At 46.6% G+C, this 27,833-nt stretch overlaps 3 protein-coding genes across 4 annotated transcripts; all 3 read left to right on the forward strand.

The window, feature by feature from the left end:
• Positions 1-373: 373 nt before the first annotated feature.
• Positions 374-1,747, forward strand: LOC6739038 (galactose mutarotase). The gene has a single exon (XM_002085797.4). The coding sequence runs from the start codon at positions 501-503 to the stop codon at positions 1,602-1,604; it is 1,104 nt and encodes a 367-aa protein (XP_002085833.1). The 5' UTR covers positions 374-500; the 3' UTR covers positions 1,605-1,747.
• A 300-nt stretch (positions 1,748-2,047) lies between these two features.
• On the forward strand, positions 2,048-3,808 carry LOC6739039 (copper transport protein ATOX1). The gene is made up of 3 exons (XM_002085798.4): positions 2,048-2,255; positions 2,347-2,422; positions 3,179-3,808. The coding sequence occupies exons 1-3, from the start codon at positions 2,250-2,252 to the stop codon at positions 3,310-3,312; spliced, it is 216 nt and encodes a 71-aa protein (XP_002085834.3). The 5' UTR covers positions 2,048-2,249; the 3' UTR covers positions 3,313-3,808.
• Positions 3,809-5,998: 2,190 nt separating this feature from the next.
• LOC6739040 (ankyrin repeat and BTB/POZ domain-containing protein 2) lies at positions 5,999-27,735 on the forward strand. Of its 2 annotated transcripts, XM_039293983.2 has the most exons (8): positions 5,999-6,827; positions 13,343-13,550; positions 22,637-24,187; positions 24,306-24,912; positions 25,099-25,867; positions 26,304-26,667; positions 26,807-27,134; positions 27,197-27,735. In XM_039293983.2, exons 2-8 carry the CDS (start codon positions 13,432-13,434, stop codon positions 27,437-27,439), a joined length of 3,981 nt encoding a protein of 1,326 aa, XP_039149917.1. In that variant the 5' UTR covers positions 5,999-6,827; positions 13,343-13,431; the 3' UTR covers positions 27,440-27,735. The 2 variants fall into 2 exon arrangements, with proteins under 2 accessions (XP_039149917.1, XP_039149916.1); XM_039293982.2 differs by lacking the exons at positions 5,999-6,827; positions 13,343-13,550 and adding an exon at positions 18,873-20,244.
• The last annotated feature ends 98 nt before the right edge of the window (positions 27,736-27,833 follow it).

Raw genomic sequence — 27,833 nt, forward strand, 5'->3', positions numbered from 1 at the left:
AAAATAAGTCGGAAAGCATTATATTAAAACAGCAGAATAAACGATATAGTTGGGCGGGGCGCCCAGGGTCATCATACATACATATACATATATGATCCACGCAATAATAGGCATATGTGCAACGCCATATCCTCCTTTCCTGAGGATCAAGTGTTAACTTTGTGGCCAGAAGAGGGGGCGCGGCTTCCAAGATCTGGAATCCCTAAGTTCCCGTGTTTATGGTTATATGAAATCGTTCATTGATCCTTAACTCTTATGCGACTCGGTTATTCTTCTTACTAACAAACGAAACTACGAACAAATTTCAGTTTGACTAACAGGCATTACTACGATTAAAAAAATGTAACGCTTAACGTTTCGAAACTCCCATCCCAGTGGGCTTTGATCTGAACATAAAGCGTTCGAGCCCTTTGAAATTCTCAAGCCCGTCGCCACAGTAAGGCAATACAAAATTTTAGTAATCCTCCTTTAGGTATTTCGCAAAAATCAGGAGATCCAGGATGGTGCGAGTGATCGAAGACATGTTCGGCATCGCCGTCAACCCGATGACGCAGAAGACCGACCGTGTCCGGCGCTTCACTCTTATCACAGAGCGCGGCATGTCGGTGTCGATCCTGACGATGGGTGCCATCATCCAGTCCTTGAAGGTGCCCGACTTCAACGGCAAGCTGGAGGACGTGTGCCTGGGTTACGACGACGTGGCAGGGTACTACCGTAACCAGCAATACTTCTTTGGAGCCACCATTGGCCGGATGGCCAATCGTACAGCACACGGGCGCTTCAAGCTCTGCGGCAAGGAGGTCAGTGTGAGTCGAAACTTGCGGGATAGGCATCACCAGAACGGCGGGTTCGTGGGCTTCGACAGCGTCATCTGGGACGTGGTGGGGGTGCACAAGGACGGTGTCACCCTGCAGCACATCTCGCCAGACGGGCACGAGGGCTATCCGGGCGAGCTGACCACCAACATCAACTTCTCACTCAACGAGACGGGCTGCTTCGGGATGCGTATCGAGGCGCGGACGAAGGCCACCACGGCGGTGAACATCTCGAACCACAGCTTCTTCAATTTGGCCGGACACGGCGCGGGTCGGGACTCGCTCTATCAACACATGCTGATGATCAAGGCCCAGAAGATAGTGGACGTAGACCAGGAGCTCCTGCCCACCGGGAAGCTGATGCGCGTGCGCACCACCCCGTATGACTTCTCCAGCCTGGTCAGTCTGGGCAAGCGGCTGAATCAGGTGTCCACCTGCCCGCTGGGCGGTTTTGACAACCATTTCTGCGTGGACATTCCTCCCAACCGGGTGCAATTGGTCGCCCGCGTGGTTCACCCATGCAGTGGACGGTTCATGGAGGTGCACACCAACCAGCCGGGCCTCCAGTTCAGCACGGCGAACCATCTGCCGAGCGAGGACAGCTCGGACATCCCCATCTCGGGCAAGGATGGGTCCAACTATGTCCGCCAGGGGGCCTTCACCCTGCAGACGCAGAAGTACCCGGACGCCATGAACCACTGTGACTTTCCCTCAGTCGTGCTCAATCCCGGCCAGCTTTACGATCACCAGGTGGTCTACCGTTTTGGCTCCTGTCCCAAGCGAGTGTAGCTACTTAGATGATGCTCCCAAAATTAAATTCAATTGGCAGTGCAATCATTAGGGTTAGTGCTGGCTAAAGTGCATTTTTACTATCTTTCATTTCTTGACAATAAATTTGCTAGTTGGAAAGGAGGGCGAACGTTTAAAAACAATGCAATTCGCTTCTTAATTATCATTCTAGAGCAATTTAGGGGTCGTACCTGATGCTGGTGCTCACCTACATTCCTGCAGTTTAGGCTGTAACCCCCTATCCAGTTCCCACGTAATGTACGGAATAAAGTTGTTTATTTGGCAAACCGACTGGTAGCAATAACCTTGCATTTGAATAAAGGCGCCAACTGGGCAGCACTGGCAGCGCCATTTGGTTTGGGTCTCAGCTAGATCCGTTATCAAAGTGCTGCACCACACTGCTATAAACTTTTGCTTTATTTAGGCGCAGTATGGATGTGATATATTTAAAGGGCAGATCCACTCGGTCACTCTGAACAGCCAAATATATAAAAACCAAGGAAGTTCGCTGCAAAAACGAAGGGAGTTTCTGAGTGCCACGTTTGGAACTGAGAGTAACAGAGGAAAGCCGCCAAGCTGTTCAACCTACCGCAAATCTACAAGCATACGACGGACTCCAGAAGTCACAGCAGCAGCAGCAGCAGGATGACAGTGGGTTTCGCTGGCTGAGTCCAGTCCAAAATCGATTGGAAGAGCGTTTAAAATTCCCATTCTGTACCAACCCATTTCCCGCTCTCCCCAGGTGCACGAATTCAAGGTGGAGATGACCTGCGGCGGATGTGCCAGTGCCGTGGAGCGAGTCCTGGGAAAACTGGGCGGTACGTAGCACTAGTGCCAGGTACTAAGCTAGTTAGTGTCTTATCGGTCGGAACGTACGTGTACATATGTATGAACCTGTGTGTGCAAAGGTGGTGAAAGGGGGTGAACTCATTAAATGCCATTGATTCCCGACACATGATACATATATGAAAGCACCAACTTGTTACATTTTCAATCAGAACATCCTGGATAATGGGATAGTGTGTTTGGTGGCTAATTAACAAAGCTCCCCTTAATCCCTCGAAATCAACTAACTTTAACTAAAATTTTGCCTACTCTACTCACCAATTATAAATAATATAGTATTTCCTTAACAACTTGCAGATTGGAATAGATTTGCTTTAAGTCCAGATATTACTATTAAAAAGCCAAATTATTCATTTTGATACCAATATATACTTTAAGTTCTGTTTGAAGTGTCTGCAAAGTCGGCTAACGTGCTTAAAATGTAATAGTTGTAGTTCATAACGGAAAACATGTTTTCCCTTTCTTTTTAACCAAGCTCTAATTAATGTCTTTAAAAAATTTTATTAGTACGTAAAAACTTTATTCAACTTAACAAAAAGTTCACTAAATTAGTTTGGAGATCACAGAACAAGCCTTAAACATAATAAATCACATAATGATAAGGGGCTTAACCACAATTTGCATTGTTCGTTCGAGTGGTGGGAACAACTTAGCCTAGCCCTTATCAGTAGCGATTTGCCTTACTTTCGGCGCTCGTCGACTAAACCATGTGTTTTGCCATTCCGCAGATAAGGTCGAGAAAGTCAACATTAACCTGGAGGATCGGACGGTGAGCGTGAAGTCGAACCTGTCGTCCGACGAGCTGATGGAGCAGCTGCGCAAGACCGGCAAGAGCACCACCTACGTCGGCGTGAAGAAATGAGATGAGTTCCTCAGCAAGTTTCAGAAGTACGGCAGGCTGAAACTTGAGGTCTAGGGTGTGGACCCCAGAGGATTGAGGGATCTTCCACGTTGCCGCGCCGAAAGCATTCGATTTGGGTCGCTGTTCAGTGATATTCATGGGATACATACAAATTTTACTCTTAACCATATCAAATATAGGAATCATATACAAATTTTACACTAGTATTTGCTCTTGCCCAAATTGTATGTAGCTCGTAGTTAACCAATTGAGGTGTTATTATATTATGCATTACTTATGCCTAGATGAAGAATTTTAAATTCAAATTTAACTAATCAAATCGTACAGCCAACTTTTTGCCTAAGTATGCAGGTGCCGTATTTAGGGGTACTCAAGTAAATCCAACGTAGTTGCCAATAAATGATATACGCCAATTGCCCTCTTATGACTAATCGTAATATTACAAATTTTACCATTTTAAAAATCAAATATATACAAATACGTTTTAACCTTAAAAGCTGGCAACCTTGTCGTTTTTGGGAATGTGTTGTCCACTTTTACAATTTTCAGATCGACTTTGGAGCATCATGTAGTAATCTATTTTCCCGTTAGGGAAATGGTTTTCATTTCCAAAAATGTGGCATGGAAATTGTCTTATTGTCGTTCCTAATCCGAAAATCAGATGCGGGCTTGTGGTGTTCGGCGTTCCAGCGAATCGGCGACAAACAGCCGGTTATTGCCTTATAACGATCGAAGGGGCAGCATGAACTTGTCATAAATCTCGGCTCGCGGGAACCCACACTTATCAAATTGAATATTTTTATATTCGGTTTTCCATGTTCTGCGTGTGTCTTTCTTTCCGTGATTTTTTGTGGGCCATGTTCGAGGCGTAACGAAATTATCAATCAAATGCCACCTCGGCATTCAAAGAATGCAGCAGCACACAAAGAGCCCAGGCGACTGCACTAATTGAGCTCGGAGCTGGACGTTCGAAGCCTCATCTCGTTCCGGCTACCTGGGACTGCGGCTCAGTTGCGTTTCGAGTTGCGAGCAGCGTCTCCGTTGATTTATTCCCCGACAACAAAGAGCCTAGCGAGGGACGCTTCGCTGTCACAACACCAGTCACCTCCACATCTCATCCCATTTCATTCCATGCGGAGACACGTCCTTGCCTCTGACCGATTATAATCCCTCAAGTGTGGCCCGCTCGCTGATCAGTTCCAGATAGCAAACCGAAAATGTTCTTACGCAGCCCCTGATGGCAGCACATTATCTTTCCGAATACCGTTCAAATGGGCATGGTAAAGCAAACAGTTAGGATCCCATTGTCTTCGACTGATGGGAATCTTTGGGTAATTAAGATAGTGCTTGGAATTGAAATTAGTTAGCTGCGGATGTTGAAAGACAATATTTGAGAAGGTAGCATTGGCGGGCAACCATTGAAACTGGATGCAGGTTCCTATTAAATGCTTATTGCAAAGCCCCTTTTTAATAATAATGTACCAATAGAGTACGTAATAGTGGCCTTCGTCTTTAACTTTTCTTGGAAATTGCCCTTAAACTCAGATCTCGGATATGACTACTAACTTACCACTCTATCGCAAAGCTCCAGAATATGTCAGAATTTGGACACGCCCCACTCATCGCGCCTTTTGGCGGACCAGTCCTCCCGTGTTTTTGTTTTCATTCTTTCGCGATTTTTTGTTGATGTTTTTCTTGCACACTCTGGGCATTGTAGACATTCCGAAAATCGCTGGCGAAATTCTTTGGCGCATGCTTGGCAGCAAAGTTGCCAGTTGCAACCAGTTGGCCGCTCGTTTTTCGCCTGGTCAAGTGGCTGGGACGTCGGCTGGTGCTGCGTTGGGGCATTGGCAGGACAGGACACAACTCCTCCTGTCCCAGCCTCCCTATCCTCATCCTCAACCTCATCCTCAACCGCATCCGACGGTCTGACGGACTGGTTTGCCATTTGGCGGCGTTCTTGTTCTGCCGATTGTCATGGGAGATGTGAGGCGGACCGACCAGAACAATGGCACACTAAACCGAACTTAGGGCCCTGTTTGGGCCATAAATTCCGAAGTAAACTGTGACGTTTGAGCGGCAGGTAGCCCCGCAGATACACTAACACAAGGTCGTTTCGCTGGCAGTACGAGTGATTAGTGCGGCTGGGCTTCTTGCGCGGCTCCTGCCTGGCTGGTCATTGAACCAAACCATTAGCGACTCCTACGCTCCTTGTCCGATTGGGAAAGCACAGTAGCCAACTACGAGCGGTGCAAATTGCAGGGGGAAGCGATGGGCGGAAAATGGCAGCAGGCAGGAAAGGCGGGAATGGCGGGAAAGGAGGAAGAGGACCAAACCTGTCGGGGCCATGGAAATTCCTATGGCCCGAGCTTCACAGTTGCGATTCGGGGGCCAGCGTGTGCCAAGCCCACGAGCTTCGTTTCGGCCATAACAAGAGCAGGCCCTGGCCCGCGAAGGCAGTACAAAGAGTACGAAATCGCCGAGCGTAAATAACTCATAGATAATAATGGCCGGGCATTTGCAGTCCATGCGCGCAAAACAAAAGACTTAGGACACGAACTCGCTTGCCCGAAGGAGTCGCAGTCGGCAGTCGTCATGTAACCAGGGCCAAAAAAACCAAAACAAGATCAACTGGTTTGAGATACTTACTCAAAGTGGCTGCAGGCACGGCTCTCCCAGAGCCACAGTACCACAGTATGCGGAGAGAGCCGATCTCGAACTCGCCGACCTGTTGAGTGCGACTCTTTTTCCGATTCCGAGTCCGAGTCCAAGACCTCGTCTATTGCGCGTGCCTTCGGTGGATTGGGTCGCTGGTCGCTGGTGGCTCAATCGTTGCTCTGTAAAATACTTTTCCCCAAAGAAGTTTCAGTTGTGGTTTTGACTTTTCGCCGTGCAGAACGATTCTCCAGCGGTCGCTTCGTTGGCTGTGCTTGGTTACTTTTGTCTCAATATGGCACCCCGTCTCGCCGTCTCTCTCACTCAGATTCTCCGATTGAGCGCGGCCGTGTAATATGCGCGAAAAGTGGTTTTCGGTATATAATCACCATTCGCATATATCCGGAGAGTCAATTTTCCTGTTAGCCGAAAACCTGCCGAAATAAAAAGAAAAGAATTCGAGGAAAATATAAATAACTCCAGCCGTGTGTGAGTGAGTGCGTGTGTGTGTGGTGTGTTGTGCCAGTGCTTCACATGTATGTGAGTGGGCGAAAATGCCATGCAAATGCTGATCCTGCTGCCATTGCTGCTCGCCACTCAGCAGTAGGTGAAAGTAAAGCAATTTGTTTAATTAATTGCACGCAAGCAATTTCTCAAAGTGAGTCCAGATAGCCGGAGTCAAGCGATCACTGTGCCAAGTCTGAGTTAGCAAACCCAATTAACTGAATAATCGTCAGCAAGTTAAGTCCAGCTTAGCCCCAGGATCAACGTATCTCTTGTGTCAATTTAAAAGTAAGCTATTTGGATTAACCACTAAGGCCTGTGAAAAGGAAGCTACAGAAATTGGACTATTCAAAAAGGTGAGCTGCGATTGAGTGCATTTATAAATATCATCAGTATTCAATACCTTCTAGCGTATGACAAGTATTAGGGATGCAAATTTGAATACTGTGAGGGGTTTTTTTTATGGCTTACATCTTTTTGTCACTCCTACCAGTTCTGCAAAAAAGAATTCGAGTAGCTTACCACACCTCAAAACGGAAACCTAATGAGTTCATTATTGCGCATAACTGTTCATAAAAATATGGAATAAATTCGCTAATATAAAGCTTCCTATACATATCGGCATGGCTCAGATCTATGCAAATGTGATGTTTGAGAGGGAATGATGCTGAGACCCGCATGGGAAGATCATTTCTGGCTTGTATTTCTGTGTCGCAACCCAATTTCCATTCGAAGTATGGATTCCGAAGCGATTTTGCTGGTGGGAAGCCGAGCTCTGACAAAACATTTGGCAATAAGCTGAAGTTATGTGTATTCCACAAATACATTTAACTAGTTTTTCCTTGTTCTGGTTTAAAGTGGACAACAAACAAGCTCGTAAGTTCAAGCACACAACCATAAATAAGCACACGTATGCAAACATATTTATGTGTTTGTAAGAGTTCGAATGGGCTTATGTATATTCACCCATGGGTGAAGTATTTTTATTGACTTCAGCTTTGGCGTTTGACACCTTTGCGGCTTTGTTTACGATTCGAATGGAACTAAAAAAAGAATAAGGAATGGGGGCGAAATTAATTAATTTAAATCAACTCTTTCTAAGCAGTATTACATTTATTTAAAAAGCGCCGATGAACAGCACGGAATTTAATCACGAATGAGTACTTTTAAAAATGGATTGTTTTATCCGGAACAAACATAAAACATATCCATTGACCAAAATATCTGAAACATAGTATGGTGATGGTAATGATATTGGAATAATGACATCAAACAGTGAATATTACTGCCGATTCGTATTTGTAGTCCTGTCCTGAAGAAGACTAGATATCGTATTTTGTCGGCATTTATAGCCGTAACTCGTAGATTCAGAAAGTATACTAGTTTCGTTTAAACACGCAACACGTTAAAGAAAGCGTCGTATAAAACTATATGTTCTTGATCGGAGTTACTAGCCAAGATATTCAAATATCTTTGGTACCTTTCGTGGGTACGTCGAATCTTGGGACTTAATAGTGCCATAGTGATCTATGTGGGTTCCGGATGATGCCCTACAATTTTAAAAGTGGTTTTGAATTGTTCCTTTTGGCACAATTTGTCTTGTCTATTTCTATCAGGAACTTGTATTTGATTATGCTCGGTAGTGAGCATTCTTTTCTTCTTTCTTTCTGCATATCCCTCACTAGTTGGGTGACGGTTATCTAGAAACTACAAAAAATCGACGATTTATATGTGTATCATCTATAAAGAGTACTCTTTATGAGGCTACAAATATATATCACACGACTCGAGCCTTTTATAGGCGTGTTTATAGGCGTAACAAAGAGTTTTACTGTGTTGCAAGTTGTTTTCAATTGATGCGTTGACACTTTTAATCGTCTCTTGTTTTAGTGCCATTCGAAAACACCCCACCAGCGACAGAGTATACTTTTTTATTGCTTGAATCAGCAACTCAACCGAAAGGCACAGCTGCCTCCGAGAATCGAGGAACGCAGTGGATGGCTGATTTGGGGGGATTCAGGAGGCCAACAAAGCCGCTCGTGCCGACACACCTGACAAGCGAGTCAATAGGCAATAGCCGGACTGCATTCTGAGCCCTGACATTATTGATACATTATGTAGCCACATGGGGGAGATATGACCACAGAGCGTTTGTTAGATAGCGGCTTGTGGATGGGGAGTGCGACCTCTGGTCAAAAGGGGGCCTGGTTTAATTACCAGCGGTCGGAGGTGAGCGTAAGTGGTTTTTGGCCCACTTCGGCCTGTCACTGTCACTTGGTCACTGGTGAAGGGACTAAGCGGGCGGGGGAAGGAGCGAAAAGGCAGGGCGTGGCCCATTGTCTTCCGTTAAGCCAATTGTCCATTAAGACCAGAGCTCCAACTCGGCGGTTGCATAAGCCCGGCTGAGAGTATTTTATTTCACTGTCAGTTGAGATGAAAAATTGTCTTAATGTTTTACTCCGCTTATTGGTATTTGGCCCCTTGCTGACATCACGTGACAGCGAAAACAACGACTTCGCCGATCGCTGGTTCGGTGGCATTTTTGGCTTCGAACAAATAATTTAAATGTCAATGGGCGACTCCAGCCGAACAACCAACCAGCTCCCTGGCCGATCGATCCAGTCCCGAATTCACGAGAAGTCGAGACCGCAGAGCCGAGACCCAAGATCCCAGCCATCCAATCCAATATCAGCCAGGTGACCCAATTCCGGGCAGACACTGCAGCAGCCACGCCAGAAAATCACTTTCTCTCCGGCCCATCAAGTTCTGGGGCTCCATCGGGCCCAACTTCGACCTCGTCTCGATCGCAATTAAGAGAAAATTTAATTTTGAATTTATTAAGGCAAATAAGCCGGGGCTGGTAGCCCGAAATGCCGAATGGCGTGCGTGTCTTGCTTTTGACACAAATCAAAATTCTTCCACATGCAACGAATTCAGAACGGAGAGGAGATAATTACGGCACTCGACAGTTCTTCAGAGGCCCCAACGAGATCGCCGGATTGGCCTTGGGTACTTGCCAAAAGAAATTCGAAATCAAATTGAGATCAACAGGTTCTGCATTCCGCTCCCGGGCATCGAATCAATCTGGATCTAATCAGGTAGTTGCCCCTTCGCATTTGAATGGGTTGACCACAGTGCACAAGGTTTAATTAGTTGATATTCCTATTAGCTAATACATAATCTATTGCTAGATTCAATAGGAATCAATTTGGAATACTTTACTTCTAAGGAAGCAACTAACCCCTCCGATTGAAATGGATATGGCTCTTTATTCCCTACATTTGTATAATAAATTGAAGATTGTATACCTGGAAATTTACAAACAAAGTATCGGAGTTCCCAATGCACACATTCCCAGGAAGATTGAGCCCATGGAGCCCATCGGGCCACTTGAAATTTGTTCGCTGTTTGCCTTCTACTCGATAGATGGAAACAGAAGAAATTCCGAATGGCAGGCCAAGTATCAAGTATCGGTTACAAAACGTTTCAATTTTTGCTGCCTCACGGGGCTCACTCACCACTCACCACAGAATGGAATAGTTTGGGGATCGGTGATCGGTTATCATTGAGCGTTCGAGAGTTTGTTTGTTTTGGGCCAGTTTATTGCGCGCTTGTGCCCCTGGCCAAAAAGATGCCCCCAAATGCGGAGAGAGCAGCAAATGGAGACAGAGCCTCGGAAATCAGATATCTTTTATTTGCCACATAGGCCAGAAAGGAATGCCAACGAAATCGGTGATAAATTCACCGATGAAATTGTTTAGATAACAAACGCAGCCGCGCATAAGCTTCGCCTGGAATTCTGGTTTCCTCACATTTGTTTTTATTTCTTTATTTTTTTGTTGCCAACTTGCCACCGCGACCATCCATAAATGGCTAATGACAATGGATTAGCATAAGCTGTGCAATTAATCTTTGTAACAAGTGGAAACCGAAGCAAACCAAGTCGCGCTGTAGCCACCAAAGCCAGATGGAAATAACTAATACTCCAGGGCATGAATCTATTGGAAATTTCAGCGTAGATCTTTTCTATGATTAATGAATGGAGCGAACGAACCGAACCGAACCGATGCGAAGCGATGAGCACGACAATCTGGTAGGATTCCTGAACCCGCTTTATTATGCAAATGAACTATTAAGGGCGTAGAAGGCCGCATCTATTAGTGTCGGATCTGTGGTCACAATCGAAAAAACGCCACCTGACCGCCGAACCGAACCCGGTTCGGAATCAGAATTAGAATCGTACTTCTCACCGGGATTTAGATTCCATGATGCAGTCATCGTTGCATATTAATGTCCCGGGGCAAACTTCAAGCAGTTGGTCGTATGTTCGGCATATTAATTATTAAATTCCATGTGTGTCTTTTGACGCAGCCGTGCGTGTGAGTGTTTTTGTATCTTTCGGATCGGCCTTTCACTTCGGAATGCGGTAGCTGGCGGAGAAAGAGGGAAAATCACTCACGGCACAGGCACAAGGTATGCCAAAAAGGTAAATATTCGAGTAGCGAAGAAATTGCTTAAAAAAGAATGTTCTCCATTAAAAGTTTAAGATGTAAATTTTTCAGTTCGTTAACTATAAGTGGTATTAACGGGATAATACTGATCTATTAATAAAGATAATTTGCAGGCGCATAGCTTTCGTATAATTAAATTAGTTTATAAATTGAACTAAAAAGAAGGCATTCATGTAAAATGTAGTAAAAACAATGAATAACAACACCAGCTTCAGATGATTGTGGGAACTCATAGTTCTAGTCATAAATCAACAAATAAGTGTAGGGAATTATCCTGGAACATATTGAGATGGATTTTAGCCTCCCTCCTGTTTCCTGGCACTCGTAAAAAACTCACTTTTATATCGGAAATGCTAGATGCAGCCCAGTGAGAAGCAGAACCTGATCGGACACTTTGTCACTTTGTTGGAGCGCCATAAACTCGGCTATGTGGTATCAATTTGCACCAGCTTCTCGGAGATCACAGCGCTTTCTCGCCGGAGACGGAATCGTGGCCATAAATCTACGACCAACAGTCCGATGGGCCGGGAACACAAGAATGAAGTCCACTAATGCCATTTAAAATGCGGCTGTTTAGCTGCCATTTATATGGTATCAATCGACGTTCCTCTCCATTGCTCGATTATTGGGTGTCAAGCCCGGCTGGGATAATTAATGCGCCGCCTGAAACGAAGACATAAAGTAAAACTAACAAAGCCCAAACGAAAACAGTTAAAAAGAAATCTCGGATCGAGATGACCCCATTCAGCTGTATTCTGATAAGGGGTCACGTAGCCAATGAGCTGGTAAACCCTACGACAGGCGTATCGCACTCATTGTGGCCCATTCGAAATGGCAACCCGCAGAGAGCGGAAAATAGATCTTAAAGCTGCGCAAAAACGATTTAAATTGCTTGCCCAATAAAACAAGGTCAAATCGCTCGGTTGGAGTGCCTAAGCTCGAGCTCAACCTCATTTATCACGTTCGTTTATATGGGGGAGGTTTATATAATATGTGGGATGCTTGGCGTGATTCATTCGAGCGCTCTTTCAGTGCCAATAACTTGTTTTCACTTCATGGCAGTGGACTATAATGGGTTGTCTTATGCGGTCCATTAGTTGTTATGGCAGCTAAGAACTAAGACTTTTCCTTCGAGAAATCATCGACGGTTTCCCTTGGCAAAATGAAGCCAGCCAATAAAGACATCTAGTTTGCTACTGGACCCATATATGAATCATAGCTCCAAATTACTGGGAACCTGCTGCGTTACCTATATCATTATATAGCATCCCCATCAACCCACCAGCTTCATCACCGCCATCAAAGTCTCCCATTTCCCTTCCCATTACGGTGCTTGGACACTTCCGATAAGATCGCTTTCAGCGTTCAATAGAAAAGCTAAATAACACACAAGCCAAGTGTGTTCCAAGGGAAGAGAACAGAGTCTTTTTACCGGGAACGGGACGATAAGCGAACCAGCTGCTGCAGAGGGAAAATGTTTTCCTTTCCTCATGCCAGGCTGAAATGTCTGACATTACGCAGGCAAAAACCATTTCCAGCGAAATGAAATCGAACGGCATTGATTGCATGCCAATGTGGCTCCAAAGTTCTTGATCGACACCTGCGCCAGACGACGACGACGGTCTATCAGACGGGGCTGCAGTCCGACGACGGCTGAAATTCGCAGCCAGATCCAGATCCAGATCCAGATTCAGACCCAGGCCCAGGCCGGGCCAGACCGGTGACCATTTATAGAGCAACTGGCCACTAGCAAGACGATCAACAGACGCTCAACCTGCCATGCCAATGACGCAAAACACGCAATGGCCCGAGACTCCTCCTCCGAGCTTTCTCCGCTCCCCTGCTCCTCTGCTCCGCTCAAAGGGGCAGCGTTAATTATTATGGGCAGAGGAAGTGGCGACGACGTCGACGGCGACTAATTGCACTGGGGCTCTTTCATTCGGAGGGGCTAGACGTCTTCTCTGTCCACTGGGATGCCCCTGCTTCCCAACTAGCCACCATGGACGGAGTTCGATGTCTAATAGAGGCACACTTTGGATTGGAAGATGTATAGCTGAAGATCATAGATATTTTTTTTTTTAAGAAAAAAGTTAAAGTTTAAGAAAGTTCTTACCTACTACTATCAGTTTTTCGCATTCAGATACGATAGATAGATTCTTCAGAGAAAGGGAAAATACAAAAATATTTATAATTAACTTATCAAGTTCTTTATGACAAATTACTTAATTAATATTAGGCAACTCATGGGAAACATTACTTTTAGGTTTCCTCATATCCATGTAATAGTATAGAGGTACGCCTCTCCTCATTCCTGCACTGCATTATTAAATGGAATCGTTTGTTTGCTTTACATTTTGCAGAGCCGGAAAATGCAGCATCTGGAACTGTGAGCTTCGACTGGTTGGAGAGACGCAGAAGAGGTAGCCACACGCTCGGACTCGCAGACAGCATGCCCACTCGCCACAATTGGGACTCGGAGCGTGTGGGCGTGGCACATCTGGCCGGGGCCCTCAGCCCACTTTGCATAACCGATGCCAACCATGAGATACTGCGGCCGAAGCCGCGAAGGTGAGTTCGCTGCCTAAGTCTTTCTATTTTCCAATGCCGTGGCTCATGCACAGCTTATGCATGCATGGAACATACGAGTTGTTCGGCTATGATTTACTTCTTTGATATGGAATATTTGTTATTCTAAATCATTCAGCTGCATTGTGACCCCTAGGGTATTATGCCAAAGAGATAGTTGGGCTTACTGTAGCTAGTACTCAGTGTGTTTGTATTACCAGTACCACGCCTTTTCATCTAATAATGAATGGAAATAAAATGCTCAGCTAATTTGTAATGTTCTTTATTTTACTAGTAATCTCCAACGATTAAAATCATCTGAAACAAAAGCAAATCATTAGCAACGGCGACAAATAGATATTTTTACATCATATATAATATGAGCTTTGTTCTTTGTTCAAATTATTTATATTTACGTGATGAAAATTTAAGTCAGAAATATTACAGTTTGCAGAAGAAAACGAACACACTTAAGCGCCACCTAGATTTCATATACAGAACCTGAGAAGTTACATGGATTTGACAGCACGCCATCTGTCTGCAGGTTACTGAAGCAGTGCCTGTGAACCGACTAGCCGATAGGTGGCGTTATTTCCAATTAAAAGGTTCAACTTTTAAACTGTTAGGTAAATGTTGTACCTAGTTTGAATTTGAACACAATAACATAAACTCCGTACCGACTTTTATGTAAGTAGAGAGTAGAGAATTTATTATCCTAGGTTCCACTAGATTGAGAAACTAGGTTCCAACTGATCTAAAAACTGGTTAGGAAAGTAAATTAAAAATTTGTGATCATATCAATGTATTTTTTTAACATTTCTACAACAGTTGATCGTGATATAAACTCCTTTTAAGAATAAAACACGCGTATGACTATTTTTAGATGTCAAAAGATCACAAGAAGGATTTCTCCGCTCCGCTGGAGTTTCTCAAATATTTGCCGTTCTGTTTTCGTATTGTGTTTCAAAGCGCCAGTCCAGTCTCTTGGAAGATCCAACTGACAGGCCCACAATGGCCGCTATTTTTGGACTTGGTCACTTGCAAGCATAATTGTGCACAAAAGCGTGAAGTGTGGCGCTTTTGGAGGGGGTTGGGCAAGGGGAAGGGGAAGGGGAGTAGTGTGGGTTGAACGGACAATAAACTCTTATTCTGGGCCGAGAGACCAACTTCTTTTCGGAAGTGATACATGAGCAGCTACGAGGAAAAGAAGTTGGATGGGAAGTGTGTGGCTGGGGCAGAATAGCGGACGCTAGACGATTTTCGGAAATAATAATGGATTGTTGGTGTTTCTCGTACGATCGCGACTTCTTGGTTGCTGGGCCAAACGGGAACGATCCGTCTGCGATTCGTTTTCGCATTGTGAAGCCGGTCAAGGTTAATTTGGAAAATATTAGTGCCAGTTCTCCGGCGGCAGAAGATTGCTCCGGATGTGTGCCACAAAAAGTAGATGGGCCTGCTTTACGACCCCATCTGCTCAGGTAGAGATGAATAATTGCTGAATGCGGGCCCGGCCCAGTCAGCCAAGACTAATTCAATTAAAACGAGACTAGTGCCGAGCTTGAGATACATTTAGAGCTACGGACAGAGGTACACGCGAAGATGGAGATACAGGCGAGGCTGCGGCTGAAGGTTTTGGCTCTTTCCTCGCAAAGTTCAAGCTCGATTGAGAAATCGTACGGCGGAGGCAGACAATTGCCGATCGAAATCTGGCCGCCCTCCAGGAAACTGAAATATGACTGGCATTTACGAAACTTTATTGTGGCGCGCTTCTCTCTTTCTGGCAATTAAAAGTCCGAAATGCGAGTAGCAACAAACAAATGACAGTCGGCGTATTTCACACAGCAAACGAAAGTGAAAATCGCAAAATGTGAATAATTAGCAGGGCCCAACAATACGGGGAATAAAATAATAATAGCTAACGAACTGAAATAGGAAAAATGTACGAAAAATTCGCTTCAATTGCTAGCAGCAGAGCTGCAGCAGCAGCAACAATTTGTAGCCAACAAAGTCAATGACAATAGCTCCGCGGAGGGCAGAGCCATCTGCGAGGGCAACAAACTTGATACACTTACTGGAACTCCCACCTTCCCCGATCCCCATCCCCCCATCCACGAATTGTAGTACCTGTGGCCCTATCGCCGTAGCATCTTCAATTCGGAGGTAATTCGAACGCAGCACTAAAGCTGGCACAAGAAATAATGCGACGACGTGGGGCAAGTGAAAATGTTGTTACCTTTTTACCTTTCCGCGACTTTCTTTACGGCCGCAGATACAGATACTCGCGCAGCCAAAGATACGGGTATCTGTGAGACACACCGCGGCGTTTGTCAAAATATACCTACTTGGCTAACTAAGTAGTCGCCATCAAAACAGAATAGCCCCAGCCTAAAGCCGCAAATACCAAGAGATCAGAGAAAATTCGGACCGCGAAAGTGTGGGAGATTTTTGGGGGCGTCAGCAGCTGTTTTCCGAGTGGAGCAGCCTGTTGATAGGTCTGGATAGACAGGCGACCAATTAAGTCGGGGAAGCTGCCGTCGAGGAAGACCCCGTCTTCAAACGGAAGCAAAGTCAGTCGGTACATCTTCATCTCCAACTCCAACTCCAACTCCATCTTCATCGCCATCTTCATCTTTATCCGCAGCCTCATCATCATCTGCCACTTCGCAGCTTCTCCAATTGGCGATGGGGATGTGGTTGAATGCGGAAATCGCCACAGTAGTCGCAGCATATTAAACTCTAATCAGGTAGATGCGATGATATGATAGGGCCGAGAGCACTCGGAGAAGGTAGCAATTTGTCAGATGTTGGGTTTCATAACAGTTACAGCCAATTGCCGTGTCACTGATGGTGTCGGGATACCACGGCTCGTCTCGAGTATATCATTTGGAAGACACACAGGTGCGGAGTGTAAACTAAGCGAGATTGATGGGGCTGTGGGGTGTAATTCCCAGCGCATATGGCATTATTATCCTTGACTTAATAGCCGGCATAGTGTACTGTTGTACCACCATTGGCAACTCGGATAGTTCTCTAACTGACAGATTGCCGTGACAGGGCCAAACTTAATTCAAAAGTTTCCTAACACTCCAATAACTTTCGTATGAATCCTAATTTCGTAATTTCCACTATTCCCAGGCTGATCGAACCCATGACTCAGCCCAAAGAAGTTGGCTTGAGCAATCCATGTCAATCACATTTTGGTAAATCTTCCAAGGGAAAATGGGGAAAACAAGTGAAATGAAATTCGTCTGACAGCAAGTACGAGCATCTGGCTTGAGTATTTGGGCTTGCCTTGAGGCTCCAATGCATTAGGCTAACCTTGCTTCTGCTCCTTCTCTTCCATGCCACAACGCGCAGATATATTTGCGAGGTAAAGATTATTAATGATCTCGCTGGAAGACAGACCTGGTTCTAATGATCTACAATCTAAGCTGAAAACCATTTCCTGTCTAACACTGTCGGCATGAAAAACGAAAGTTCCCCAAACCTCATTAGTCGGGTGACACAGATATATATGCTGGATATATATATACATCGGCGATACTAAAGGGTGGGGCTGGGCCATATTTCTCCTCTTTACTTTCGGGTGAGTTGCATTTGCCGCCTTTGTCCAGTTTTTCCAGCCGTTTTCGGTCTTTTTCTCCTTCGTGGCCGAGTTGTTTTATAAACACGCGAATATTACATTAAACCTTTTGGTGTAGTTTTGTGTTTCTGTGCCGTTTTTATATTTTGGGGGGTCTCTTGAGTGCGGCGTATAAAGCTCCGCCTAATGGGCGCAAGCATATTTATGGCCTGTCATTACTTTTCCGTAAATTAAACTTTTTAATGCGAAAATTGCTCAGAGTGTAATTTTTTTAATAATACACCTGGCTTAGAAACCCGAACAGCCGGCGGCCACCGAAGAAAGTTATTGTATAATCGGACCGTAGAAAGATTCATAGAGCATTTGTTTCGGTTTTCCGTATTACGTGGGCGTTCAATGCCCGATTTTCTTTCGGGGATTTCGGTATTTGGATCATATGACCGAGGCTTTCTAATTGCAATTGCCATGCGCGTATGTCGGTGGTTGTGAATGGGCCTATATATTCGGGTCTGTGGCTTCGGACCGCTCCCATTTACCATTCCATTCTTCATCCACAAAAGAGAAGCTTCTACCGGGGGTCGAAATCATGGTTTCGTATCGGAAAAACAAAAGGCTAACCTCAAGAAACCGTTAAGTCAGCGCGCCTGAGCTTGTATAAATCATTAGGAGCAGGTTACGCTCGGCAATTTATTTGCTCCACACATGAGATGTATCTTGTAGATGTATCTCGAAGCCTACGCACGTCTGCCCATGCTCGGAACTCAGATTTCAGAACTCTGAGCTCAGAACCTGGCTGTTTTTACTATCTTGGGAGCCGGGAACCAGACCCCAGACTCCCGCTTGGAGGGGCAATCCCGGGCTGGAAGGAAGCTGGCAAAACGATCTGATAAGTGCCGAGATTGTATAACCTTCGTGTGCTGGGTGGTGCTGTGATGTGGAGCTGAGGTGCTTATGCTCCCTTGGCCCCGCCAAACAGTTATACATAATTAAATTCAGTGCAGGGCCCGCCGCCAGAGTTGGCTGGGGTTTCCGTGGGTAATATGTGATCGGCAAATGGCTCAAGATCTTTAAGCTGCAGGAGGTTAAACTTGATTAACCAAAGGATAGATCTTCAACACTGAAGTTATATATTTTTAAGCTTATTATTATTAATCTAACTTGCTATTAAGTGGAGCAGGTGCAACTAAAGTGATATTAAAGATGCCTCATATAAGCTATGTCTTCAACTTCACTTTTCTGAAGGCAAATGCTGTAAACTGCGTTCGTCAATTGTACAATTTCCCCGCTGGCATCTCCGCCGCCGAACGCAGTGATTTTTGAAAATCACGGCAGCAACAAGAGGCGAGCGGGAAAATGAAAAAGAAAACTCACTGATATTGCTCCAGTACATCTAGTACATCGCTCGGCGTCCAAAGTGAGCCCTCAAAGCTGCCTGGTGTAGCTGTTGCTGTGGTTGTTTCTGCGCCGCTGGCGGCTGTGGATGTCAAATGTTGGTGCAGACCCATTGTTTTGGTCACACAGCTGAGAAGCAAATGGAAAAATTACCCAAGCCGATGGAGCCGAAGACCCGAAGACCCTCCATGCAAGGTGGCCTCTTCCCCGGAACCCCCAATCCCCGATCCCCGATGGCCGATCCCCGGGGGCCCAAAACGCGCTGTGAAAATGAGGAAAAACAGATACCGCCGCCGACAATGACTAAGCAGCGCAGTCGACTTCTGCGCCGGCGCAGCGGCAGCAGCTGGGGCTCAGACCGAATCCGAGCTTCCAATTCAGTCGAGCTTCAGTGCCAGCGGAGAGCGAACGGTTTGGATAGTCGGCGGGTCCACATTTCGGGCACACAGCTTTGGATTCGAAGTTTCGGCCGCGGATGGATGAACACCCAAAAGCTGCGCCAATTTATAATTTGCATAATTACCATTGTTACCAGTGCGACAGTGAAATGGGAAACATAAAGCTGGGCCAAGAAGCAGCTAACTGTGCTCAGAGAAATTTCAAAAAATATTAAAAACCATTGAAATGTATAAAACAACAGAGTTCTGTGCTGAAGAAAAATCAGATCTGCATACAAGATCGTAGATAATAACCCAAAAGTGAACAAATTTAATGTTTATGCTACCAAAAACCAATTAAAGATATTTTTTTCGGGAGTTTATTAATATTTAATAAAATAAATTTATGATTATCACATGCAAATACTAGCCACCAAAGTAAAGGACAATATTTCAAAACCTATCTAATCCTTCAAAATTATGCAGTAAGTTATCCCGAAAAGGGTAATTCTCTCAACAAGTATCTGAAATGAAACCAAAGCGAAACTAAAAGCAGCATGTATTGCACCAAAGATTGCACCTGCAGCCTGTGTCGCGAGTTGCGAGGCTACAAGCCCAGTGGCAAGAAGAGTGCTCCTTCAGCGCCCACTTTGTTCAGCAGGATGCTGAACGACAACTTCATCCTCCGACGCCGCGGCATCTCCCTCAAGAACTTCCAGCCGCAATCGCTGAGGAACAGCGAGATGCTGGCCCAGCAGATGCCGGTGCCACGCCCCCCGCAGACGCCTTCGCCCACGCCCATCGAGGAGCTGCCGGACTGGGCGACGGAGGATTCGTCGCGGGCGAAGAAGCCCAACCACAAAGTGGTCATCTACTTCGGCGACTCTATCCACCGCGGAGGCCAGCAATCGCCGCTGCCCTCGCCCAAGGAACTCCACTCGCAGCTGCTGCAAGAGATGTCCCAGAAACTCAAGACCAGCGTGGCGGAGGAGGGCCAACCGGGCGTGGAGAAGGCGAAGAAGGTGCAACAGGTGGTGGGGCAACCGGAGACCAACCCGCCAGCGAATGACGAACTGCCGCCCTACATTGAGAGCGTGCAGAACGGCGTAATTAATATCAGAATTGAAGGCAATTACCGGCGAGCCAGTGCGCTGGTGGAAACGGTGGCAAAACCCACTCTGGCCGTTGTGGGTCCAGCGAAATCCGAGTGCGATTGCGATGCAGCCGTCGGTGATAATGACGATGGTAATGCGGATGATGATAGCGACGACCCTGGCCAAGATGAGGCGGAGACGGACTCGTGCGACTGGAGCTACGTCCAGGAGTGGCGGAGGGCAGCGAAACGGTACTGCGAACTCTTCGGATCTCTAGCTATTATTTATTTTCTCGTTCCCAATCACAATCCCAATCCCATTTCCATTTCTATTCACATTGCACTACTGCAATTCTTTTGTGAAAGTCGGGGAAAAGGGATTTCTTCTGGGCACAAAGCGGGTGGACTTTTGATTGCCAAAAGCGAAAGGAACGTAGTTTGGGAGTCCGAATGGCGACTAGACAGCCGAATCTAGGTTGGGAAGATGCCAATAGTGACTCCACCCTACAAGATTGCAATTTAATCAACGGTTAATTACATTTTATTTATCGAAAAATTTATGAGAGATGAAATATAAAACGAAAAGAATAGTTAGAAGAATAAAAGTTTGTCTGCATCTTCGTTTTTCGCAAACAATTGCAAGCTTCATCGGCTATACTCAGCTTGTCGGAATAAAACAGGCAGATTTTAGAATATTTTAGCATATTTATTTTTGAAATATAGAAAATGTCTACAAAAATATTCACAACTAATACCGTTCCTATCCTCAGGTCCGTCGTTTAGAAAATTCTGACCATTTTATGATTGGTGGTAAAATGTTTTTTTCATATCGATAGCAATTGACTAGGCTAGAAGTGATAAATTTAAAAAAAAATCGAAATTTGTGGGTGTTGAAGTGGACATGAAAATGTTATGAAACAAATCTGAATGCTAAGTCCCAACTTTGTAGCTTTTATAGTCTCCGAGATCATGACGTTTATACGGACAGAGAGACGAACGGACAGACAGACGAATGGACAGACAGAATTGGCCAAATCGACTCGGCTAGTAATCCTCACCAAGAATATGTAGAGTTATGACATTCGGAAACATTCCTTCTACCTGTATAGTACTAATGAACGAATCTAGTAAGCTCTACGAGTAAAAACCAAACTAAATTCGCACACTCATATGTGCCAATAAATACACATTTAAACACAGACTAGAAACCCAGTTGAAGAATGATTATCAGAAAAAAAACGACTTAGTTGTTCACTTTAATGTGCTCCATTAGAAAAGTTGTTTGATTTTATATCTCATAATATTTAGACACAGATCGTAAAGGTTGGTCGTAAATTTACATACAAGCTCCATAAATGAGTTTTGGGAAATGGATCAGTTCTGTGGGAACTTAAGCTACTCATAAACAGAGTGGGTTGCAACACAAAAAGTCCTATAAAATCTTTAAAATAGAAATGGCTCTTAAACAGTTCTTCGATTTTCGTTTTTAAAATATTACCTAATTAATTAACAAACAAGACAAATATTTAAGCAGACAGAAATTTAAAGGTCGTTGCTCGGCAACTAAAGATCAATAAAGATTGAAGTTGAGAATTAGATCATTATAACAGTACTCCGAAGGTATTCAAAGCACTCATAAATCGTATTTAGCACAGAACCTTGTTCAGATCTTAAGTATCTGCATTTCATATACAGATATATTGTCAAAAAGACAATAAAGATCTCAGCATTTAAAATTTAGGTCAATCTGAGCTCAAGTTACAGCATAGACTGTCAAAGGGATGGGCAAAATTTGAATGATAACGATGCCCAAAAAGAATGAAAAATCAAAAGACTTTTTCGCATGCAAATGAAAAATCGTAACTGGCTTTTAATATCGCTTTGTTATCTGAAGATGCCAACCCAGTTAGAAGATGATGGTAATAAATGCAAAAGAAATGTGAGAACGAATCGTGGCGATGAAGATCAACCCACTTTAAGACTCCAGTCTTGCGGCGAAAATATTTTGTTAGCTTCTGCACTTTATAATATTATTTAATTCGAAGAGAATGGGGTGTATGTTTGTCCTACAGCTTGTGATATATTAAATCAATTCGTGGGTCTTGACCATTCTTAAAGAGTTTAATCAACAAAGTACTCGACCATGAGTCTCTTCTAGACGGGCACTTCTAGACTAATCAGGTGTCAAGTTGGGCTCGTGGCTAACTAAAAGATGGTCAAGACTGTGTGGACAGAGATTAGCGTTAGTGTGACATCTCTTCCTCTGCCCGTTAGTAAGATTCATTGTTTATTTTGCCTGGTATTCTTACTGTTTGCTGGGGAATTTTGATGAGTTGCATCATTTATGGGACTGGAAATGGGTCAGGCTTAATTTAGAAGCTTAGCCATGGCTTCATTTTTAGCTTTGTGGATAAAGTTATTACCTTAGTTGAGAAGCATTCGCTATTTTTGGTTCCTAAAGTGTTCATGGGCACAAAAAATATAGATCAAATCCAATTTGGTTTTTTGATGACTTCTTAATTATTTCCTCTTTCTTTTAGCACACTGATATTAAGGATTTTAATCCCTTAGAACCTTTCCCTTAACCATCACCAACTCCTATTGATGGCGCAAAAATAAGCATGTTTTATTTAACTCTTTCCAGACCCACTGGTAACTTGCCGCCCAACTTTGGCCAGCACCAGGCTCCCAGCCAGGTGACCGGCTTGCCCCCCGTGCCCCCGCCACAGATGCAGTCGCCCCATCAGGTGCAGAGCCAGCTACCGCCCTCTCAGACGCCACTGTCGTCGCAAAAGGGATTGGCGGTGGCCATGGCCACTCCGGCACCGAGAGTGTTCAAGGAGCTGGCGCAGCAGCCGAGCAAGGGGATGCCCCACAAGATGGTAGCCTCATCCTCGTCCTGCAGTGGCGGACAGGCGAACTCTTCCTGCAAGATGCCGTCACCAGGGACCGCGGCAAAGGCGCTGATTCCACAGAGGGCAGTGGCTGGTCCAGCGCGACTCACGGTGCAGAGTACGCCTGTAAAGTCGCAGCCACCGCAACTGAGTGGGAGCCTGAGCCAGAGCCAGGTCTCGCCCAGTAGACCCACTTTGGGCATACCCACTACAGCCGCCAATCCCACGCCGCCCAGGATCCACCAGCATGACCAGTTTCGGGCGCTGCAGCGGGTGCAGGAGTGCCACAGTTCTTCGGACGAGAACCGCAGCTCCGGACATGCCAGCATGTCAGATACCGGCGGCCACAGCTCCTCGCCCGCAGGGGGCATGACCTTGGGTCCGCTACCCGAGGATCGCCTGGCGGCGGGAGTGACAAACAGGAGCACCCGATCGCGAAGGCATCGTGGAATCATGCCGGGCGGAAAAGCTCCGTGGAGCGGCACAGGACTGGAGGACATTAAGCTGGCCATGCTCACACTGCGCTCCCAAACCAGTAGCAGCACCTACAGCAGCCTAAGCGCCGGATCGGAGAGCTCGGAGCCCGCCCGCCGCCTGGGCAGATACTCCTCGCTGGAGACGGTGGTGACCAGCACTAGTGCAGACGAATTCGTGTGGGTGGATTCGCACAACCGGCTAGTTGAGCTGCAGCATCCTCCGTGGAGCCAGCAGTGCATCCTGAAGGTCCTGAGGAACGGACGCTGCCAGCAGCAGGCTGAGCATCTGGCCGTGGAGGCAGTTTCCCGCCTAGGATATCTGCTGCAGCGGGCGCTGGTGAGGATCGCCCGCGAGATTCAACGTTTCTCGGCGGGCGTGGGTCTCTGCTCCAAGCAGGAGGTGGTCGGAGCCCTGCGGGTGGTGCTCAGCTCCTCGCTGGCGGACTCTTGCACTAAAGCGTGCCTCAGGTCCGCCGCCATGTTCGCAGTTCCCGGAGAGAGCGCGCTGAAGCAGAGCAAGTCCGCCCGGGCAGGCCTCCAATTGTCAGTGGGGCGCTTCTACCGCTGGATGACGGACGCCAGACTGGGCAAATTTATCCACGAGTACGCCGCCGTGTATCTGTGCGCTGGAATCGAGAATCTGCTGGAGGAGATTGCCCTTCAGTGCAACGGGACCACGGCGGCCGCCTTGGATCAAAGTATTGCCAGTTCCGGGGATGTGTGGGGACTGCTTCAGCCATTCGCTCATCTCAACGCGGGAAGAATTGCCAGTGGCGCCCTGGCTCTGCCCAGATGGGCCAACTCCTTGGATCAAGTTATTGCCAGGTATGAACACGGAATTTAAAACCAAACCTAGAAAATTTAGGTTAAATGTGCAGATTCTATTAACGCAAATGAAGTGGCATGTCTAATAAAAACAATTATATTATTTCATATGCACCAGTTCCGGAGACTTCCGAGGTCATCTGGCCACCTGTGTGGGCAGCATAAGGGAGCTGAAGGAGAAGGCCCTGCGCACCCAGCAGGAGTTCCAGTTGGCCGCCGCCCTGTCCGGATCTGCTCTGGCGGCTCTTTTCTACTTCATGCGCTGCTCCCAGCTGGAGCACACGGAACTTCTCGCCGCCTCGGGCTGCCATGGTGGCCAGGCGCAATCAGCTGCCCCAGGCGGAGGAACTTCCTCCGCGGGCCACCACGTCCAGGAGTTGTGCTACGAGCGGGCCTACGTGGTCCTGCCTCCACTGGCCGAGTGGTTGAGGGTGGCCGCCGCCCACGCCGAGCACCGAAATGCCATGATGATTGACAAGGATGACGTGATGCAAGCCGCCAGATTGCTTCTACCCGGAGTGGACTGTCCCATAAGGCCGGTGGCGCACGACGAGGAGCTGCCCACGAAGAAGACTCACTTCAACTCTGCTCCTACTGTCAGCTCCACGGGCACTGGAACGGGAAGCAGTAGCTGCAGTTCGCCTGTGGTAAGTGGGATTGGCATCGGAATCGGAGAGGACACCTCTGAGCTGGGCAGGCGAGCCACCATTGGAGTTGCGTTCAAGGTACGTGTTTCATGTTTTATATCAAAACTTCTAGCTCATCTGTAATTCAGTGTTCACACTTCTATGGAATCTAGATAAAGTAAAAGTATCTTTTATTGGAACGTGTTCCTTTTAGGAGTGTGCTCATAAATGAGATACTCATGAAATGTCCTAATAATTGAACGTCTACTTAAATCCCTTTCACAGCTTCTGCTGACTGGTCGGGCGGAATTGTTAGCCCAGGCCGCCCAGCTTCTGCCGCCCACCACTCGGTACGACACCCAGAACAGCGCCGGACTGACCGCACTTATGATCGCCAGCATCCGAAACGATGAAGTGGCACTGCACGCTCTGCTGGACGCGGGATGCGATCCGAATGTGGAGGTGCCCCCTGCAGGAAGCGCAGGCTACCCGGCCATTCAGCCGGACACTCAGCACTGGACGGCACTGAGCTTCGCCGCCAGCAGGGCCAACTATGTGGCCCTGAGGATCCTCCTGGAAAGGGGCGGCAAGGTGGAGGGCGGGGCCAGGAGCAGCGAGGAGAAGTGCACCCTGACCCCCCTTCAATTGGCCGCCGGCACTGGCAACCTGGAGATCGTGGCATTGCTGCTGGCCCACGGAGCCAATGCGTTTTTGTCCACGCAGCAGAAGGATTCGCTATGCTTTGCAGGATCCGCGCAGAAGGGTTGCTTCTGCGCCATTTCAGTGGCTGCTGCCCACGGACACCGATCGTGCCTTCGCAAACTGCTCACCCATCCCGTTTCACCTGGAACGAGGGATGTGCTCTCGCTGGAGGAGATGCTGGCCGAGGGCGATGTGGGCGGTGTGAGGGGAGCAGGTGGTCCCGGAGGAGCCGGAGGACCAAACAGTGCCAGTGCCAGTGGAAACACAGAGGACATTCTGCCGCTGCTCAACAAGACGCAGATTAAGCGACTCCAGGAGGCCATGTACCACAGTGCCGAAAATAACCATTTGGGTAGGTTAACTTGGAATAGGATTATATAAAAATGCGTGTATACGTGTACTTTTCCTATAATTGCACGGATATCAGCTCTTTTGGGATGTCCTTCTTGAGGGATAAATCTTTTCTTTCCCATAGAGCACAAATATATTTTGTTGAGGAATTTACCAGAACCGAAAAGGCAGCTCGTTGCTAAACCATTTGCAATTCCAATTAAGCTGCTACCAATGACCGATTAAGTAATTCAATCTGGTTTTAATCGTTTTCAAATTCATTTCATCGGTTTGTGACTGTCTTATAATTAGACGAAATTTAATGAAGCCAGATTCGTTGAAACTGTTTTGTTTACAAGGTGTCTGCTTTTTGTGTTTCTTCGAGGAATGATTTATTGTTAAGCAGATAAATACAATCGTTGCATACAATTAATACCGATACGGTTCCTTTTTGCCAGATATAACCATTGAGCTGCGGAAACTGGGGGTTCCATGGACCCTCCACTGCTGGATGCACGCTCTATCGGCGGCCCACGACTTGCGACTGGACGCGGTTATAGACCAGTTGCTCCAAGACTTCCTGCAAGTGTGTCCCGACGACTACAGCGCCCAGTTTGTGAGCGAGTGCCTCCCGCTGCTGTTCAACATCTTTCGAAACAAGAACGAGGGCACCACACTCCTCCTGGCGGACATCTTCGCCACCTGCTTCGGCTGGGAGACACTGCCTCCGGTGAAGGAACAGCCGCCGATGCAGCCCGTCCAGGGGTCTCGCATCGATCCCAAGTTCGTTAACAACCCAGAACTCAGCGACGTGACCTTCAGGTGGGTGTGACTCAATGCTAAAAATAATGGATCTGGATATAGGTCGCCTACATTTGATAGCTCTAAAATATTTAAATTCCATCAAAAATATTCAAATGTATGAATGAACTGCAACGCCTTTGGGCATTTTACATTGCAGAGTGGAGGGCAAGATCTTCTACGGACACAAGATCGTCCTGGTCACCGCATCGCCTCGCTTCCAAAGCATGCTGAGCTCCAAACTGAGTGAGGGCAGCTCCACGCCCACGGTGCAGATCAACGACATACGCTACCACATCTTCCAGCTGGTGATGCAGTTCCTCTACTGCGGCGGCTGCAGCTCCTTGGACGTGGCCCACGGCGATGTGCTGGAGCTGATGGCGGCGGCCAGCTTCTTCCAGCTGGAGGGGTTGCTGCGCTACACGGAGGCCCGCTGCTCGGAAATGGTCGATGTGGACAATGTGGTGGCCATGTACATTCATGCCAAGGTGCGATTGCTATTGGTATAGATTGCTACCAGACGGAGATCCTGATCGGCTTACTTTTCCAGGTCTACAACGCCAATCGACTGCTGGAGTTCTGCCAGTGCTTCCTGCTCCAGAATATGGTGGCCCTGCTCACCTACGACGACTCCGTGAAGCGTCTCCTCTTCGCCAAGAAGATTCCCAACCACGACGTGCTCGCCGGACTGCTGCAGACGCTCCAGAATCGCTTGAAGGCCCGCAAGCCCAACTCGGGTGGTGGTCTGGTCAACTCCTACCGATCGCCCCCGGTCACGCCCGTTAAAAAATGAAGTGATGAGAAGTAAAGTGAAGGAGCTCTGCTCCCACACACTCTCTTTCTCTCGACGGAATCGAATTCTTATTTATTGCATTGTTTTTAATTTAATCTCTGAGCTTTTATGTATTATATTAGATTCCCTGCCCGACCCGACCTCCTTCCCCAACTCCTAGTTGTATTTTTATATTTTCAATTTGTTCAGCGCACTGTTAACCTCTACGAATCCCAGGATGGCCGAGCAGGCGGTCCTCTAGCTATTATTGGTAGTTGAAATTGTTTCTGCATTAAATGAAGAAAGTAAAATTGTAACTACCAAATCTTTCATTTGCATTGAGAGAGATACCGTCATCGGAGATCTCGAGATCTCATCCATTACTTTGCAATTATATCTGGATGCTTCTGCTGGG

The sequence above is a fragment of the Drosophila simulans genome, chromosome 3L, assembly GCF_016746395.2.
Source record: "Drosophila simulans strain w501 chromosome 3L, Prin_Dsim_3.1, whole genome shotgun sequence".
In the NCBI taxonomy this organism is placed as follows: Eukaryota; Metazoa; Arthropoda; class Insecta; order Diptera; family Drosophilidae; genus Drosophila; species Drosophila simulans.

Bases quoted from the DNA above. Each gene is read 5' to 3' on its own strand.
- LOC6739039 (XM_002085798.4), top strand. The intron at 2,423-3,178 runs GTACGTAGCACT...GCCATTCCGCAG, and splicing joins AGTCCTGGGAAAACTGGGCG to ATAAGGTCGAGAAAGTCAAC.
- LOC6739040 (XM_039293982.2), top strand. From the start codon at position 19,457: ATGTATTGCACCAAAGATTGCACCTGCAGCCTGTGTCGCGAGTTGCGA. The intron at 24,913-25,098 runs GTACGTGTTTCA...TCCCTTTCACAG, and splicing joins CCATTGGAGTTGCGTTCAAG to CTTCTGCTGACTGGTCGGGC. The intron at 25,868-26,303 runs GTAGGTTAACTT...CCTTTTTGCCAG, and splicing joins TGCCGAAAATAACCATTTGG to ATATAACCATTGAGCTGCGG.
- LOC6739038 (XM_002085797.4), top strand. From the start codon at position 501: ATGGTGCGAGTGATCGAAGACATGTTCGGCATCGCCGTCAACCCGATG.